This window comes from Erinaceus europaeus, chromosome 5 (genome assembly GCF_950295315.1).
Source record: "Erinaceus europaeus chromosome 5, mEriEur2.1, whole genome shotgun sequence".
Taxonomy (NCBI): Eukaryota; Metazoa; Chordata; class Mammalia; order Eulipotyphla; family Erinaceidae; genus Erinaceus; species Erinaceus europaeus.
This window is the reverse complement of record NC_080166.1, coordinates 80,344,902-80,364,168: the sequence shown is the minus strand read 5'-3', so window position 1 is coordinate 80,364,168 and position 19,267 is coordinate 80,344,902. Positions and strand designations below refer to the sequence as shown.

The 19,267-nt window shown below is 47.3% G+C and overlaps 1 protein-coding gene across 2 annotated transcripts; it reads right to left on the bottom strand.

Annotated features, from left to right (window-relative positions):
* Positions 1-13,869: 13,869 nt before the first annotated feature.
* On the bottom strand, positions 13,870-18,414 carry LOC103114917 (protocadherin-8). 2 transcript variants are annotated; one of them, XM_007524648.3, is made up of 3 exons: positions 15,857-18,414; positions 15,205-15,412; positions 13,870-14,829 (listed from the first exon to the last, which is right to left on the bottom strand). In XM_007524648.3, the coding sequence occupies exons 1-3, from the start codon at positions 18,200-18,202 to the stop codon at positions 14,456-14,458; spliced, it is 2,928 nt and encodes a 975-aa protein (XP_007524710.2). In that variant the 5' UTR covers positions 18,203-18,414; the 3' UTR covers positions 13,870-14,455. The 2 variants fall into 2 exon arrangements, with proteins under 2 accessions (XP_007524710.2, XP_060047414.1); XM_060191431.1 differs by having other exon boundaries at positions 15,205-18,346.
* Between the last annotated feature and the right edge of the window lie 853 nt (positions 18,415-19,267).

Genomic DNA, 19,267 nt, shown 5'->3' with positions numbered 1-19,267 from the left:
CATCCAGTTACATTACAACTACTGGTTGACATTACACTGTCAGTAAATCCTTTGTCCATAGGTGACTTTTTTTTAAACATTATATATTTGTCACCTATAAAGGAATAATATTATGTAAGATAAGCTTGAAAGAGAAGAATGAATATGGGATGAACTAACTCATGGGCAGAGGTTGATATATAAGATCAGGATTTATAAGAAGCAGGAAACACAAAGTAGGACTTGGACTGAATTTGGTGTATTACATCAAAGTAAATGACTTGGAAGTGGGGTGGGGAGAAGGATTTGGGTCCTGCTGCATGATGGTGGAGGGGATGTAGGCTTGGGCTCAGAGTGTTTTGCAGAAATTGGAGAAATTTTATACATGTATCAAATACTGTATTTATTGTAAACCATTAATTCCCCTCTCCAATAATAATTAAAAAAAAAACTTCAGAAAAAAAGTAGTGATTTGGGACTAGGCTGTAGGACACCTGGCATAGCGCACATATTACAGTTCCCAAGGACCTGGGTTTAAGTCCCCAGGCCCAACCTGCAGGGGAGAAGCTTCACTAGAGGTGAAGCAGTGCTACAGGTGTCTCACTTTCCCTTTTCTTATTTATTAAAAATATCTTTATTTACTTATTGTTGGATAGAGATAGAGAGAAATTTAGATAGAAAAGGGAAGAGAGGTGGTGGGAGAGATAGAGAAGGGAAGAAACAGAGAGATAGAGAAGGGAAGAGACAGAGAGACACCTGCATCCCTGCTTCACCATGTGTGAAGCTTTCCCACTGCAAGTGGGGACCAGGGGCTTGAACTTGTGTCCTTGTGCACTGTAATGTGTGCTCTGAACCAGGAGTGTCACTGGTGTCTCACTTTCTTTCTCCCTCTCTATCTTCCTTTCCCCCTTTCAATTTCTCTCTGTCTTATCAAATAAATAAGTATTGATTCATTATTAAGATTACCTAAATTTTGAAATATTCACATTTGTTAATGTTGTTTCCAATTTCTTTTAAAAATTTAACTACTGGATATCTGTCATTCTGACAGCTATTCCAAAATTCTAATTTTCCTCAGAAAGTCTAAATTTTATTTTATTATTAAAGTCAGTACTACCAGTTCTTTCCCTCAGAGTGGCAGATCCACTATTTTCATTTTTGAGAGAGACAGAGAGGTGAGAGAGAGAATGCCAAAAGCTTTTTCCAGTGCCATGGGGTCTGGGATCAAATCTGGGTTGCACACATGACAAAGCAAACACATTATACAGGTGAGCTATTCTGATGGCCCAGATGCCATCATTCAAGTCTACATGGTGTTCCATGAAAAAGCAACTCTTAACAACTACACACATTCTTTCCCTTCAGTTAACCATTGTACTTCTGCATGCAGTAAAGGTATTTTATGAGAACTTCCTATTTTGTCACATAGAATACTGAACAGACATATGCTAAGTGTTGAGATTTAATGCAAGCAATAATTCTTAATTCTTTATCAAGGTCATTGGTGAGGGCATATTTTTTTCCTCATGGGCAAGAAATATAATTTGCTGTACCTGCCTTTATTCATGTAAAGACACCAGTAGTTTCATGTGCCATTTCTTTTGCATCTTCATAATAATTTTCAACACAGTGAAAATGTGTTGAAAATGTCAGTATTATTATGAAAATAGATTTTCCCTTGTGGACCTTCTGAAAGATTCCAGCCAATATCCAAGGCTCTCTGTTTTTGAGAACTATTACATTAACCCTCCACTTTTTAAATATTACCTAAATCCCACTAAGAATCATTTATGTCCAGAATATGTAGAAAGCCAGATCCTTCTCTGGTCTTTCAAAAGGCCAGACTTTGAATTCTTCTTCTTCTTCTTCTTCTTCTTCTTCTTCTTCTTCTTCTTCTTCTTCTTCTTCTTCTTCTTCTTCTTCTTCTTCTTCTTCTTCTTCTTCTTCTCCTTCTCCTTCTCCTTCTCCTTCTCCTTCTCCTTCTCCTTCTCCTTCTCCTTCTCCTTCTCCTTCTCCTTCTCCTTCTCCTTCTCCTTCTCCTTCTTTTCTTCAGGGTTATCACTGGGGTTCGGTGCTGTACTATGAATCCACTACTCCTGGCAGCCATTTTTTTCATTTCTATTTACTTTTTTATTGGATAGGATGGAGAGAAGTTGAGAGAGGAGGGCATGATAGGGAGGGAGAGAGAAAAATAGATGCCTCTAGACCTGCATCACTGCTCGTGAAACGCCCTCCCCTCTTGCAGGTGTGGGGGAGTTTCGAAACTGGATCCTTTATGGGTCCTTGCACTTCATACTGTGTGCACTTAACTGGGTGCACCACTGCCTGACCCCCCACCATATGGCTTATTTCTGCCCACTTCTAAGTACTTGCTGCTTGAGAGGATAGGATTCTTTTTTTTTTTTTTTTTTTTGTTCCTCCAGGGTTATTGCTGGGCTGGGTGCCTGCACCATGAATCCACCGCTCCTGGAGGCCATTTTTTCCCCTTTTTGTTGCCCTAGTTGTTGCAGCCTCCTTGCGGTTATTATTGCCATTGTTGACGTTGCTTTGTTGTTGGATAGGACAGAGAGAAATGGAGAGAGGAGGGGAAGACAGAGAGAGAGGGGAGAGAAAGCCTGTGAAGCGACTCCCCTGCAGGTGGGGAGCCAGGGGCTCGAACCGGGATCCCTACGCCGGTCCCTGCGCTTTGCGCCACATGCGCTTAACCCACTGCGCTACCGCCCGACCCCCGAGAGGACAGGATTCTTCAAAATAAAAAAGACACCAAGCTTATTCACAGGGACAAGTGACAAATAAGACTGGGTGTGACTATCACAGAACCAGTAGTCATAAGGAAGTGTTAGGGAGGTGGGGGTCATGCTATGTTGTCAGGACTCTCTTAGAGATCCAGCTCCTGGCCAGTTCTCAAATCCATTGTGGAATAAGGTCTGTTTTGAAAGGGTAATTTTCCTTCCTCTGTATCCCCTTCACATTCAATGACTGTGAGTGAAATCACTGACTGAGGTGGACCTCAGAGAAGAGGTGGACTGCCAGAAGCATTGTTGCATCCCAGACCCCCAAATGCGTCTTTCTTTCTGACCAGGGAAATTATATTCTCACAGGTTTATGGCCACCACATTTATGCTGATCTTAATTTTGCCCAAAGAAGTGGAGGCTGGGAGGGCAACACAATAGAAATATTGTGACATAAAGACCTATGGAAGCCCTGGGAAAGCTAATAAATGGAGTGATTCTTCAAAGACGTTCTCTTGTAGTTAAAAGAAAATTAAAAAACAACAAAACACTTGCATGCCTCGTCAACCAGAACTAACAAATGTTAGTGTTTTGTCATAATCGTTGTTGGTCTATTTAAATAAAAGAAATAAAACATTACAAGCAAGATTTAAGTCCCCCTAAGCCTGTATCTTTTTAAATATTCATTTCACAGTTATTATGAAGAATGGCAGTGAAAATAAGGGCAGAGGAAGATAACCACTTTTTCTTCCTCCCAGCAGTTTTACTCTCCCCAGACTTGCCTGCCCCAATCAGCAAACAAAAGGCAACACAACTAACATGAAGATTCATGCCTTACACTGCAAGTTAGCTGAGATCTCTTCATCTCAACATGCCAAACACATGCATATCTCCTTTTGAGAGGATTTCTGCAAACAATAACCTTCCAGCCCTGGTATCATTTCATGGCAATCTTGATGTCCCTTATAAACTGATTGTCTATGAACAAGTACAGGCTTGTTCATTCCTCCTTGTCTGCCTGGTGGGCCTAGAAATGCCTACAGTGATAACTCAGCCAAGCCAACAGGCTGAGTTGTGAGCATAGAGAGAAATAAGAGAAAATACAGATAGCCTAGTCTCACTTTTTTTTTTTGTTTTGTTTTTGCCCTCACATCTCCACAGCTATAGTAAATCAGATTGCTAGACAATTTCTTTTTTAGCTGCAACCGAGTGTAATGCCCTCAGTCAAGAAGTTCCCATTATATCGGTCAGTGCATGGCAAGAGCAATGGGCTTCTCTGATTAGTGAGGCTGAAGAAGAGAAATGAATCACAGTGCCTTTGTATTCTAGAACATGGGTCTGGGCTGACTGAATGTGGGAGGCTGGCCAAAACACAACCACGGTGATTTAATTCTTCAATGATTTAATGAAATAAGTCTAGGGATTTGTATTGAATAAATATGTCCTTTTAATAAGCATTATAGAAAGAAGTGAGATCATAAGGCTAAAAAAGAAACTGGGAAGACAACTGCTTCTGATAAGTTTTGGTTCTCCAGAAGACAGACCACTCATCAACCCAGAGGGCTGTCACTATGAGCAGTATAATTCAGAATAACTGAAAGTGGCTTGGAAAGCACCCTATAATAAATCAGAGGCCTTTCCTGGGACACAAGTTAGGCTTGATAGCATGAAAGAAGCAAACAACTGAGCTAGAATCACAGCAACTAAGCATCCAACCGGGAAAGCTGGAATTACTCTGGGTCTCTTCAGAAAACTGGAGGGAATTTAGAGATATTCATAAACCAACTGGAATAAAAGCGAGGGTCCTAAACTTTCAATGTCATTTAAGAATCTGGTATTACGGGGCTGGGTGGTGGCGCACCTGGTTGAGCGCACGTTACAATGTGCAAGGACACAGGTTTGAGCCCCCAGTCCCTACGTGCAGGGAGAAAGCTTTGCGAGTGGTGAAGCTAGGCTGCAGGTGTCTCTCTGTCTGTTTCTCCCACCCTCTTCTCTCTTGATTTCTGACTGTCTTTATCCAATAAATAAGGATAATAAAAAATTTTTTTTTAAAGAATCTGGTATTACAGGAGAGGGCTCTAAGAACATCTGGAGATTAGAAGAAAGGTCTCAGCTCTTTAAAAAAAAAGAATGTAAGAAGGAAAAAGAAAAGAGGGGGTCGGGCAGTAGTGCAGCAGTTTAAGCGCACGTGGCACAAAGCGCAAGGACAGGCATAAGGATCCCGGTTCGAGCCCCTGGCTCCCCACCTGCAATGGAGTCGCTTCACAAGAGGTGAAGCAGGTCTGCAGGTGCCTATCTTTCTCTCCCCCTCTCTGTCTTCCCTTCCTCTCTCCATTTCTTTCTGTCCTATCCAACAACGATGACATCAATAACAACAACAACAACAATAAAAAAGGTGGGGCAACAAAAGGGAAAAATAAAAAGAAAAGAGGTGAAAAGTGAAAAGGTGAAAAGTACTGAGTCCCCTCATTTTCTAGTCCTTCCTTTTTGGATATACCTTACTTGGTGTATCTTCGGATATCTTCGCCCACCCTGTCCAACGCTTGACGTCTCGTCACCCAATCTGGTCTCCTATGCCTACACTGAACTTCTCTGTTCCAGACTCTTGGAAACAGAGTTGGCAGTCAGCTGAGGTAAAGATCAAACACCTCATCACAGACCCCTGTGAGCGTCAACCCGGCTTTGACCTAGCACGTTATGATTGGGCCCTCCTCAATCGCTATCGAACAGGCCATGGCCGGTGCGCCGCTATGTTCCATCGCTGGGGAGCCAGAGACGACCCGAACTGCCCCTGCGGCTACAGACAGACTATGACCCACATAGTCAACGACTGCCACCTCTCCAGATTCAAAGGAGGTCTCGAAACTTTACATCAGGCTCAACCTGACGCTGTTGACTGGCTACGGAAGAAGGGCAAACGCTAGAAGAAGACTTGGTGTATATCTGTGACAAGGCGTGCCACTCAGACCTGCAAATAGCAGGCCTAGAGACTACGAAGCCAAGACTACTGCCCAACATCTTCATTTTTTTTTCTTCTGTCTTCTCCTATTGGCTTCACTCCACTTCTGAAATCACTTCTTCAATAAATACTTTTCTCAAGAATCCCAATCTCAGTCTGTGTTTCTAAGAAACTTGTTTTAAAACTATCATCTCCAAATCAAGTGAGGAACTGAAGATTTTATATAGCTACTTAAGAGTCCTGTATAGTTACCTGAGAGTATCTAAGTAATTGGGTAGAATATTAATTTTCGGGGATGGGGCAGTAGAACAGTGGGTTAAGCACACATGGCATGAAGTGCAAGGATTCAGGTTTGAGCCCCTGGCTTCTCACCTGCGGGGGGGAGGGTCACTTCACAGGTGGTGAAATAGGTCTGCGGATGTCTATCTTTCTCTCGCCCTCTCTGTCTTCCCTATCTCTCACCATTTCTCTCTGTCCTATGCAACAACAACAACAGCAATGGCGACAATAACAACAAGGGCAACAAATGGGAAAAATGGCCTCCAGGACCAGTGGATTTGTAGTGCAGGCACTGAGCCCCAGCAGTAACGTTGGAGGTATATATATGATTTTTCCTGCTTTTATATAGATATAGCCTGATAGATAGCCACTTTTCATAGGGAGAAATGCCAGGCACAGAGTGTTAACATGGGATTTCTTTAGTATTCCTGTGACACTTTAGTATCTTCATTAATTTTTTTTCTCAGATTGACAGTGAGGCCAGTGATTCTGGTTTTTTGATTGATAAGTAGAGTGAATCATAACAAAGTTAAGTAATGACTGAAAGCAGTATTCCATCTTCACTTACTCATCCGCCACCACTCAGAGTCCAGTCCTATCTCTACTGACCAAGCAGTAATCATTAGCAACAAATCTTCACTTTACCTATAATAACTTTCCTAAAGTTAATAGGGAAAAAACTGACAAACTAGAAAAGCCTCAATAAAATGTGATAAATACCCAACATTCTTCATGGGAAGTGATTTAGTTCTTTCTTAGAATTTGCTGTGGTTGCCTTAAAAAAAGTAGAAATTCTTTTTTTTAAAATTTATTTATAAAAAGGAAACATTGACAAAACCATAGGATAAGAGGGGTACAACTCCACACAGTTCCCACCACCAGAACTCCGTATCCCATCCCCTCCCCTGATAGCTTTCCAATTCTTTAACCCTCTGGGTGTATGGACCCAAAGTCATTGTGGGATGCAGAAGGTGGAAGGTCTGGCTTCTGTAACATGGGCGTTGACAGGTCGATTCATACTTCCAGCCTGCCTCTCTCTTTCCCTAGTGGGGAAGGGCTCTGGGGAACTGTGGCTCCAGGACACATTGGTGGGGTTGTCTGCCCAGGGAAGTCTGGTAGCCATCATGCTAGCATCTGGAACCTGGTGGCTGAAAAGAGAGTTATCATACAAAGCCAAACATATTGAACCTAAAAGTAGAAATTCTACAGTGGTCTAGATTATTTAGGTCATGTGACTTGAAGTTTCAAAATAGACCACATCAGCTTTCAGATAGTTGGTATCTACGAATTCCTGGGAATCTCTTGAACTAAGTCTAAAAAGCTGCTGCCACATTGAGGCTGGAAGATGGGGAGGTTGTGACTCCCAGTGGCCAAAGTGGCTAGTACTTAGCCAGGACAGGTGCTCCTTCTAGAAGTATTTCGCTGCTGAGGTGGATGAGATGTTGAATGTTATGGCCTTGTCTGACTTGGAAGCATATTCAGCACTGACTCCCTGTGGGGAGCTCTGTTGACTTGTAGATGCAGTGTCTCTAGGTTTTGGTGTGTAATCATGACCTTTTGGGATTGGTTCAATAAGTCCTTCCATTCAGCAAGCTCTTTTATTGAATTCTTATTAGGTACCAGCTAATGTACCAGGTGCTAAGGATAGAAAGATAAAGCACTGGCAGTCGCTGATTTTATGGGCCAGCAAGGAAGATGGAAAATGGGGAAAACAGATACCCCAAGTTTGGTGGATGCCCAAAAAGCTACACTCTGCCCTGACTGTCTGGGTGAGGAGATTTTTGCACTTATAGGATAGGGATGGGTCCAGAGAAGATAAGGGATTGGATAGAGAAGAAGGGAAAGGAAATACAAAGCCATTCCATGCAGAAGGACTAAGAGAAAAGAAGGAACACTAAGAGATCCTCCTGACTGAAATACCAGGTGTGAGTTTGTAGGTAGCAGCACCAAGTCCAGGAGGGAGGCAGGGGCATGAGGGGTCCTGCACATGCCATGCATATCTCTGGAAATATCATTTCTTCCTTTCTTGAAAAAAAGAAAGAAAGGAATTATTTCATGAGAGATCAACAAAGAGAGGAGAAACAGGCTGGTAACAGCCTTCTGTCACATGCAGTTCTAGGGATTGAATTGAAGACCCCATGCTTGTACATCCAACTCTCTGCCACTATTCTACCTCCCAGATACAGCACTGAGAAGCTTATCCTAAAACCTATGGGAAATAATAAGGTATAATTAGAAGGGTGAGAAGATCAAATGTTCTGAAAACAGACCATCATTATGCACTTGGCAGTGTCTGCTGCAGCTGAGGTCAACTCAGAGGATGTGCGTAGAGCGTTGTGTATACTGCTGTGAGGTGAAGGAACAATTAATATTTAGAAGGTAGAATCGATAGACCTTGATGAGAAAGAAACAGGAAACAGAGTAAAGTTTTAAAATGACTTCTGTGTTTTAGGTTTGGTTTAAAAATTGTAGTCTTAATGATTTATTTATCTATTTATTTATTTATTCATTTTAACCATAGCATTGCTTAGCTCTGACTTATGTGGGTGGTAGTAGAGTAGAGTAGAGATTGAACCTGGGACTTCAGAGCCTCAAGCATGAAAGTCTTTTACATAACCTTTAAAAGATGTTTTTATTATCTTTATTTATTTGATAGAGACAGCCAGATAGTGAGAGGGAAGGGAGAGATAGAGAAGAATGAAAACAAAGACACACCTGCAGACCAACTTCACCACTTGTGAAGCTTTCTTCCTGTATGTGGGGACTGGGGCCTTGAACCTGGGTCCTTACACATTGTAATATGTGCATTCAACCAGGTGTGCCACCACCCAGCCTCTCTCTTTTATATAACTTTTAAACTATCCCTCCCCACCCTCCCCCCACCCCTCTCAGTCACTGAGTTTAAAACAATTTCCAGAGGGGTAGTTCTGGGGTGCAGTAGTGGCAGGGGTAGGGAGTGAGTTTGATTTGGAGATGTTGAGCTTGAAGTGTATGTTCTAGACAAGTGTATAGTCTATAGACGAGTGGCAAATTGACTTTCTCCAATTCTGTATTAAACCATGTAGGCTCCACTTTGACATGCTGAAAATCTTTTTTTTTTTTCATAGAGAGAGAAAGTGAGAAAGAGGGAAAGAGACAGAGAGACACCTGCAGCCCTGCTTCACCACTCATGAAGCTTCCCCACTGCTTGAACCTGGGTCCTTGTGCACTGTAATGTGTGTGCTTAACCAAGTATGCCACCACCTAACCCCTGTTGAAAATCTTTATACAAGTTTTGTAGAAGCAAATTCTGTAGAAGCAAATTTTGTACTCTGATAATGACTGTAGATTTTATTCCCTTTTGCTTAAAAAGCACATTTAATTTGTTGGTTTAAGTGATTTTTTAAAAATATATATATATAGGCTTGTATATCTTCCTGCTGTTCACTTTGAAGCTGTTGGTGAATTCCACTGCAGACACTCTACTCTGAAGAAAGGGAATAATACATACTTTTTGGAGTTATTGCATAGTTACTGAAAACCAGACAGTATTTTCAAAGCCCATCTGAGTTGTCGCAAAGCACAGCACCCCATCAAGCAGTGTTACTTTGCTTTAGTTTGCTTTCAAAACTTACAGCATTCCAGTTATCCTGTTGCTACTGAATTCATCACTAAAGTGAAAATGCTTGTTTTCTAAAATAGAATTTTTAGATGATAAAAGCATGGCTTTTCCAAGTGAGAGATACCAAATATTAGGTAATTATGGCATGGAGTTCATCCTGATTATATATATTTTTCTCTTTCCATGTGCATATAAATTTATATCTGGAGACATGCATCCTGTTTTTGTTCTACTTTAGAATGTATTCTTCAGTAGATGCTGAAACCACTTACATTTTAATTTTCTGAAGTGGTTTCTTTGATGGATATTTTATTATAGGAAGCATAGGACATCCAAGTCAGTGGGGCCAGACACAGAAATGGTAAAGTCTGACGTTAACTGTGTCTTTCAAGGTGACTTCCTACCCTTCCTATATCCCTGTTCTCACTGCCAAGGTGCACAAGAGCTGTTGGCCTTTACCTTCAGAGAAGTATTTGTGATACCATCACAAAGTTCTACAGCTTGTGGGTTTGCCTGTGATACTCACTGTAGCCATACCTCTTTTGCACAGTGTTGAGTTATACTGAGGTATACTGAGACTCTGGTCTACATAGTGGGAATGGGAGTAATGCAGAGAACAAGCCAGTATCAGAATAAAGTCAGACATCTTGTTCCTGTTTCATCTTTTTCACTGAGTGAGGCTGCACAATAGTTAATGGTGGAGGCTGTCTCCAAAGAGAGGTGAGAAAAGAGGGAGTGGGACAGAAAATAGTACGCATTATAGGCCAGGAATTGGGAGGAATATTCTATACATTTATCATCTCATTTAATTCAAGAAACCAATACATGCTTTTTTTATTTTATTTTATTTTATTTTATTTTATTTTATTTTATTTTATTTTATTTTATTTTATTTTATTTTATTTTCCTCCTCCAGGGTTATTGCTGGGCTCGGTGCCTGCACCATGAATCCACGGCTCCTGGAGGCCATTCCCCCCCCCCCCTTTTGTTGCCCTTGTTGTAGCTTCATTGTGGTTATTATTATTGCCCTTGTTGACGCAATTCGTTGTTGGATAGGACAGAGAGAAATGGAGAGAGGAGGGGAAGACAGAGAAGGGGAGAGAAAGATAGACACCTGCAGACCTGCTTCACCGCCTGTGAAGCGACTCCCCTGCAGGTGGGGAGCCGGGGGCTCGAAGCGGGATCCTTATGCCGGTTCCTGCGCTTTGCGCCACCTGCGCTTAACCCACTGCGCCACCGCCCAACACCCCCCCCCCCCATACGTGCTTTTAAATAGAGTCTTGGAGAGTAAATTTCTTGGCGATAGTGGAAAGAATCTTTCATTTAGCTCCTATTTCTCTGGAAGTTCCTACTGCTGACCTTTAGAAGAGCTACTTCTCCTCACCCTATTTTGTTTAAATTAACAATTTTAAGGACTGAATTGCATGTTTGATTTTTTGTAAGTTCCAAGCAAATAAATAATAAATAAATAAATTTAAAAAGTATTTTAATGGTCATTTTTCTAAGACACAGAGGTATTGAAAATAATATTTTTGAAATAATGGAGTAGCTTACACAGAACACAATAAAATAATGACACTGGACGGGGGTAGATAGCATAATGGTTATGCAAAGAGACTCTCATGTCTGAGGCCCCAAAGTGCCAGGTTCAATCCCCCACACCACAAGTCAGAGCTGAGCAGTGCACTGGTTAAAAATAAATAAATAAATAAGGGAGTTGGGCGGTAACGCAGTGGGTTAAGTGCACATGGAGCAAAGTGCAAGGACTGGGGCATAGGGATCCTGGTTCGAGGCCCCTGCCCCCCACTTGCAGGGGAATCACTTCACAGGTGGTGAAGCAGGTCTGCAGGTGTCTTATCTTTCTCTCCCCCCTCTGTCTTCCTCTCCTCTCTCCATTTCTCTCTGTCCTATCCAACAACGATGACAACAATAAAAATGAAAATAAAACAAGGGCAACAAAAGGGAGAATAAATAAATATATAAAAAATTTAAAAAGTAAATTAAAAAATAAAAAATCAATGACACCAACATTATTCTACTTGTGGAGGATGTGGACAGATAAATACATTCAGAGATGCATGTCTTTAGATTGGTGTGGGGATGTCATTTTTCTGGTCTGCATTTCATGAGACTTGCTTAAGAATAAAGCTTGGTGGGGAGTTAGTTGCTAGTGCACTTGGTTGAGTGCACATGTTATCATGCTCAAGTACCTTGGTTCAAGCCCCTGCTCCCCACCTGAAGGGGGAAATGCTTCACAAGTGGTGAAACAGGTCAGTAGGTGTCTTTCTCTCTCACTCTCTATCTTCCCCTGTTTCTGTCCTATCAAATAAAATAGAAAGAAAAAGGGCTACTGGGAGAGGTGACTTCTTAGTGCTGGCATTGTACGCAAGTGATAACCCTGGGGGCAAAATAAATAAACAAGAAAAGAATAAAGCTTGAAATAGTAGAATGGGGGTCCACTTGAGGGTCTCTTTCTTGGAGCCTGGTCATCATGGTTCTAGAGTTGTTTGGTATCTGGTCATATCCAGAATTTTCCTTCTCTACAGTCAGAGTTTGTCAGGCAATGTTCGACTTAGTTGCCTGCAGAAATTGCTGAACTTTGCACAGACTGTGGGTGGTGAAGTACTTGTGTGTGTCCACCCTGTTGTTCAGCTTAGAGCCACCACTGGTTTCAATTATGACTTCAACAGGCAGCTTTGAGGGCTCCTCTATTCATTACAGTGCTTCACAATCTATAATTAGTAATAAAGGAACATAGGCACTTTACAAATATAAAGGACTAAACAATAATCAAGCAGTAAAGGCAGTGCAGTGGGACTTTTCCACCTAATTCTTTGTTCAAGTTAAAACCCCACAACAATGTTTTTTGTTTGTTCTATTTATTTATTTTGCATTGAATAATCTGGGTTTGAATTCCATCCTGGCCACTTATTAGCTCTATGACACTGACATTTTATCTAACCTTCTTGTGTCCTAGTTTCCTTACTATAACATGAAGATGATCTTGTAGGGGTTGTGTGAGTGTTAAATGAAATAATTTATGCAGTACTTTATAAAGATCTCTGCTCAGTAAAAGCTTGTTCAGTAAATGTTATCTTAATTTAATTTCAAATTAAATGAGTGCATCAAATATAAGACAGAACGGTCTTTTTTTTTTTTTTTGACATTAGGTACATTTTCAAACAGCAACTCATAAGTAGACTGGTATAACTGCTTCCTTCCCCTACATTTGTAGCCATGCCAGCATTGACAATAATTAGTATATTAGTGTATATTGTATATTAATATATATATATTTATATTTGGTTGTTGTCTGTTTTTGTTGTTTTCTTGATTGCCACCAGGGTTATTGCTGGGGCTGGATGCCTGCTCGATAGCTGTTCCTGCTGGCCATTCTTCTTCTTTTTTTAAATCTTGATAGGACAGAGAGAAAAAGAGGGGATGAGTAGAGAGGGACGGGGGGGGGGGGGGAGACAGGGAGGGAGAGAAAGAGAGGGAAACAGAGAAATGCCTGCAGCACTGCTTTACCACTCATGAAGTTTCTCCCTTGTGGGTGGGGACCAGAGACTCAAACCTATCTCCCTGCACATGGCAACATGTGCACTCAGTTTGTTGCATCACCACCAGGCCCCCCCAAATCAGTATTTGATTAGTCTTGCTTCATATAACCTTCTGTATTTTCTTCTACAGTGTTTTTAAAAAGTCCCAATGGCTATATCATTTTACTCATAACTTTGGGTTGACTTTTTCAGATAGACAGAGACTGAGGTGGTGGCGGGCGACAGAGAAACTATAGCACTGAAGCTTCTTTCAGTATAGTAGGAATCTGGGTTGTCCCTGGGTTGTGCATGTGGCAAAGCAATGCACTATTCAAGTGATCTTTTTGATGACCTTTGAGTCTTTGTGATATTGACGTCTCTAATAAACTATGAGCTCCTTAATATTATGCCTTCCTAACCAGCGTCTAGAATTATTGAAGTAAAAGCTCTGTGGGTGTTTGTTTATCAAGTGAATGAACAACCCAAACCTAGCTTTCCTCCACTCAAGCTAGATACTCTTAAGATTCCTTGAGTGATTAAATGAAGGCAAGAAATTTTATACATTGCTTGATGAATTTGGAAATATATGTTTTACAAAATAGACAAGTATTTTAAATACATGAAAAAGTCTTTCCAATACTTGAAATCCCACAGGTTTTATATTGCCATGAACATTGATAAGGCTTATATAATTATCACTTGAAAGAAGGTTTAACTCTGGTACCCAGTTATTTGTGAATGTCCGACTGCAAGTAATTTCATGAAAAGCAATTAGCAGGTTCTTCAGACACATGACAAATCCTTTATTACTGTGCTTATAAGTGACACGGTTCACAGAAAACCAAATGTAATTAAATAACATTGAACTTGAAATCTACCACAGACTCAAGATATACAAGTTATACTTGGCAAGGCAAAACTTTTCAAACACTAAGTTTCAGGTAAAAGATAAATTTCCATTAAGTAATTCCAACAAGTTTTGTTTTTTGTCTTACAGACAGTTCCTTTGGCAATAACTTCCACTTCAGTTTTTATTATATAAAAATATAACAAAATTTCATTATATACAAACATTACATTACACAATGTACAGGTTAAAAACACTAAGAAAATGGCAAGCTGCACATGAAATTATAGTCAGTAGCATGATAAGAAAAATTAAATACTACACACATTTCATAAAAATTACATTAACTACATTTTTGTTTGCAAATACCAAACAGTACCACTGTGATTGGAAATAGCTTCCAACAACTTCATTTTAAGGCACATCTTGCATATTTATATATACAACACTGAAACCGGTCAATAACTTAGGGGCTTCTCAGAGTGACTTGTGTATGTGTGAAGACATGCAGCATGGGATTACACATTTTCATCGACTTCCTTCTTTGGGGATAAGTACCTGCCAGGGGGGGAGGGATACAGGGGCACCCCGATCTCCTGCAAGTCTGGGAGCCTCCCTGGACGGGGAGGGGAGAGCAGAGTGACTGTCCTGTCATAGTCTCTGTGTAGTACTTTCTCATAGACGCTCTGCAGCCCCACCGTCTTGGGAATCTGGGCCTGGTAGTAATTGTCTCTGCGCAGAGGATCCCGAGGCAGGGATGTGCTCTTACAGAAGGTGGACATCTGGGCAGGCGGGTGTGGGGAGGGATGAGTGTTGGGTCCTCCGCAGGAGGGGCTCCAGCAGCGGTCAGAGTGACCCAGGATCTTGCATTCTGCAGTGCACGCCCACAGTCCTGGCATAAAAGAGAAAGGGAGAGCTGACATTATCACTGAGCTTGCATACACCCACACCTCAGAATGCCAGGCAGGACCGGGCGCCTGAAAAGGAAAGCAAACGTGTATGCGGAGAGTGGAGATTGACAGGGGGGAGGGGGTGTGTGCTCCGGAGAGCCGCCTCAGTGCGAGGCTGACCCAGCAAAGTAACTGGTAAAGAGACTGCCCCGCCTCTAGCTCAGAGGACAGGACGGGGCTGTGCTTTACTCCAGGAGTCATGAAAGTCATTTTGAAAGTCAAGGTCTGAGGCCGGCCCGGATGCACAACTCCAGGCCTCAAGAAAAGGTGGGGAGGAGACTGGGAGGGGGAAGCTGGCGGACAGGGAGAGGCCTCACCGCTCTGCATGTGGTTGATGAGATCCTTCTTCAGAGCGTCCCCACTGATGTCGGAGTCGCTGTCATTGAAATCACTGTCCCCTTTGCCGCTGTCTTTGCCACTGAACTTCTCTCCTTCCCGGCCAGAGATGGTGTTGAAGGAATGTCCTTTCCACACGGCCACCGGGGGCGCCGGCTCCTTTCCGAAGCCAGGCGAGGCGCCGTAGGGCTGCAGGGGAACAGCGGGGCGGGGGTCAGGGCTGGGCAGGGAAGCGGCGCGCGCCAGCCGAGCGTCTCCCGCGACGCCCACCCGCGGACCCCCCCGCCCTGCGCCCGGCCCGTCCGCCGAGCGGGGAGGGGCGCCCACCTCAGGAGGCCTCACCTCGGCGTGCGCGCCGCGGAGCCGCTGCTGCCCCTCCGAGCGCCGCGAGCTTTCCCCAGTGGCGCTGCCGCCCTCCGAGCCCGGCACTTCGGCCGCGGCGGCCGCGGGCGGGGGCGCGTCGGCTGCGGGGCTGCCAAAGGGCGCTTGGCCGCCGCCGGGGAAGGTGAGCACGTCGAACATGTCGGGCCTGGGCCCGGCTCCCCGGGCCGCTTCCTCCGGGGAGCCGGGCGCTGAGGCTCCGCCGCCCGCCGCCCCGGGCCGCTCTTCCCGGCGGGGCCCCCCTTTGCGCACCTCCTTCTTGCGGCGGCTGCAGGTGGTGGCAATGGCGATGATGGCGGCCAGCAGCAGCGTGCAGCTCCCCGCCAGCACGACAATGACGATCAGCGGCGTGTCCCACTGCAGCGCCGGCCCCTCGGCCGCCAGCCGGGAGCCGGGAGGGCGGGAACGCTCGGCACCGCCGGCACTGGCGGGGGCCGCCGGGCCGCGCCCGCCGCCCGCGGTCACCACGAAGCTGACGGTGGCCGTGGTGGCCAGCGGGGGCCGGCCGCCGTCGGAGACGACCAGCAGCGCCTGGAACAAGCGGCCCGGCGGCTCCCGCGAGAGGTCGCCCGTGAGCACGATCTCTCCCGTGCGGCGGCCGATGGCGAACACCTCCCGGGGCTCCTGCTGCAGCAGGTCAAAGGTCAGCTCGCCGTCCGCGCCCGCGTCGGCGTCCCGGGCCTGCACGCGCGCCACGGTCGTGTCCTTCGCCGCGCGGCCGGGCACCGCCACTTCCAGGGAGCCGTTGGCCGGCGCCGGGTGCAGCAGGACCGGCGCGTGGTCGTTCTGGTCCAGCACCCGCACCTGCACTAGGGTGCTGCTGGACAGCTGCGGGGAGCCGTCGTCGCTCGCCTGGATGCGCACGTCGAGCTGCCGCAGCGTCTCGTAGTCGAAGCTGCGCAGCGCGTAGATGGCCCCGGTGGCCGGGTCCACCGACACGTAGGTGGATACGGCGTCCCCCGCGCGGCCCACCTCCGCCTCCAGCAGCCGGTAGGTAACACGGCCGTTGCGGCCCAAGTCCGGGTCGCGGGCGGCCACGGTGGCCAGGTAGGCGCCGGGCGGGTTGTTCTCGCGCACCGACACCTCGTAGAGCGGCCGCGTGAAGAGCGGCGCGTTGTCGTTCTCGTCGCCCACGCGCACCGTGTAGGGCCGCACGGTGCGGAGCGGGGGCGCGCCGCGGTCCTCGGCCACCAGGGTCAGGTTGTACTCAGCGATGCGCTCGCGGTCCAGGGCCGCCGCCGTCACCACCAGGTAGCTGCCCGCGTAGGCCGGCTGCAGCCGGAAGTGCTCGTGCCCGTAGAGGGCGCAGCGCACCTGCCCGTTGGCGCCCGAGTCCTTGTCCGAGGTGCTGACCAGCGCCACCGGGCTCTCGCGCGCCGCCCCCTCCGGCACCAGGGACACGGCGCCGGCCTCGGGCGCCTCGGACCCCTCGGGCCAGGTGGCGTCCGTGCTCCCGAGCGCGGCGGCGTTGGCGGCGTTGGCGGCGGAGGCGGCGGAGGCGGCGGGCGCGCCCGGGGCAGCCAGCGGGGTGACGGCGATGTCGGGCGCGTTGTCGTTGACGTCGCGGATGCGCACGATCACCTTGCAGGTGGCGGCGCGGGGCCCGGGGCCGCGGTCCTGCGCGCGCACGTCCAGCTCGTAGGTGTCCTGGCGCTCGAAGTCCACGGGCCCCGCCAGGCTGAGGCGGCCGGAGCGCGGGTCGAGGCGGAAGAGGCGGCGCGCCTCGGGCGGGGTGCGCGCGCCGAAGGAGAAGACCACGTCGCCGTTGGGGCCCTCGTCGGGGTCGGCGGCGTCCAGGTCGAGCAGCAGCGAACCGACGGGCGCGTCCTCCGCCAGCTCCACCTCGGCCACGGCGCCCCGCGGGAAGGCCGGGCTGTGGTCGTTGGCGTCCAGCACCCGCACGCTGAGCGCCGCCGTGGCGGAGCGCGGCGGGCGGCCGCCGTCCCGGGCCACCAGCTCCAGGCTGTAGGCGGCCTGGCTCTCGCGGTCCAGCTCCCGCAGCAGCACCAGGTCGGCGCAGCGGGCGCCGTCCGCGCGCGTCTGCAGCTCCACGCGGAAGGGGCTGTGCGGCTCGGCCAGGCGCACGCTCTGCAGCCCGTTGGCGCCCACGTCCTCGTCCACCGGCACCTCCAGCGGGATGCGCGTGCCCACGGCCGCGCCCTCGGACACCTCCACGGGGATCTGGGCGCGGGGGAAGCGCGGCGCGTGGTCGTTGACGTCTCTCACCTCCACCTCCACGTGCACCAGCCGGAACTGCTCCTGCGAGAAGCTGAGCACGTCGAAGGCCAGCACGCACTGCGGGGACGGGCCGCACAGCCGCTCTCGGTCCAGGCCCGCGTCCCCGACGGTCAGCTGCCCGTCGCCCTCGCGCACCCGAATCAGCGAGCTGTTGAATTGCTTCATCAGGCGGAAGCTCGTGTCTCCAGACACTTTGATATGCAGGTCCTCAGCCAGAGTCCCAATGACTGTGCCGGGAGCATCCTCCTCGAAGGTGTTGTACCGCACCGTCTTGCTCTGAGCCATTGACAGCACCCAGCAGAGGCTGAAGAGCTGCAGGGGGAAGAGGCAGGGGCTGCCTCTGTGCCTTACTGGACTCATACCACCAGCCCCAAGTGCTGTTCCGAAGGCTGGGGGAGAGATTCTTCTTAGCTTTCCAGGTCTGGGCGTGAGCCCCAGGTTCCACGGGAAAACGCTGCTTGGGAGCCCGGAGCGGGAGAAGTGTGCGGGCTGCAGCCCGGGGATTCCACCGGCTCCGAGGACGCGCAGAGCCACCTCCACTCGGCGCCTTCCGCGTCCTTCTCACTGGAGCTGCTGCGGGAGCGCCGCCTCCGCTTTCATAGTCGCCGATATGCAAATCACCTGAGCCTCGCAGCCAATGGCGTCCTTCGCCTTGCGCTGCTCCTACGCCAGCCTCTGACAATCCCTTTAATGTGGAAAGGCTTAGAGGGCAAAGCAAGAATGGAAAATTAAGGAACCTTTCCTTTGTTCCTTTAACTCCTTTTGCATTTTCCCCCTTCCTGCCGGCGGCCTGTGTGTCGAGGAATTGGCACAGGTCTCCGGGTGTAAGGAGTGTATGATTTTTGTTAATCGTGCCCTTTTCTTGCCTATTGCTGGAACTAGGAGCCAGCAGTCCAGCTGGAATTTCGCCGCTGTAGCTTGGACAACCCCCACCCCTCCACCTCCAGCTCGCTTTGCACCTCAGAGGCATTCAAAAGCTTGTACTTCCCTCAGGACAGAGTCGCTTGGCTCTAAGAGGCTGTTTGCCTTCCCTCTCATCTTCCCACGGTGCCAGGAATAGCCTCACCATCTAGGAGTCTTAAGGATAAGGGAAATTTGATTTTATTTAAATTTGTGTACACAATTGTGTTTTGCTCCTGTGAGCCCCGGTGATCAGACCTGCCACTTCCCTTTTAGGAAAGAGCTCTGCTGTCATGTGTTAGTATGCATGTCACTGTCCAGAAGGCTTTCTTAAGTTCTGGCCGCAAGCAGTCAAGGCAAAAGAAAAAAAAAAAAAGAGTTCCAAATAGGACTTAGTATAAGCTTGAGGAGATTTGGAAGGGTTTCAGAGATCAAACTGTATCAAAGGTTTATGAAGCCCTCGTTAGCAGTGGAAATAGGATGGCGTGGCAGGCGATCCCATTGGAGGCCCCAATGTCTGTATTA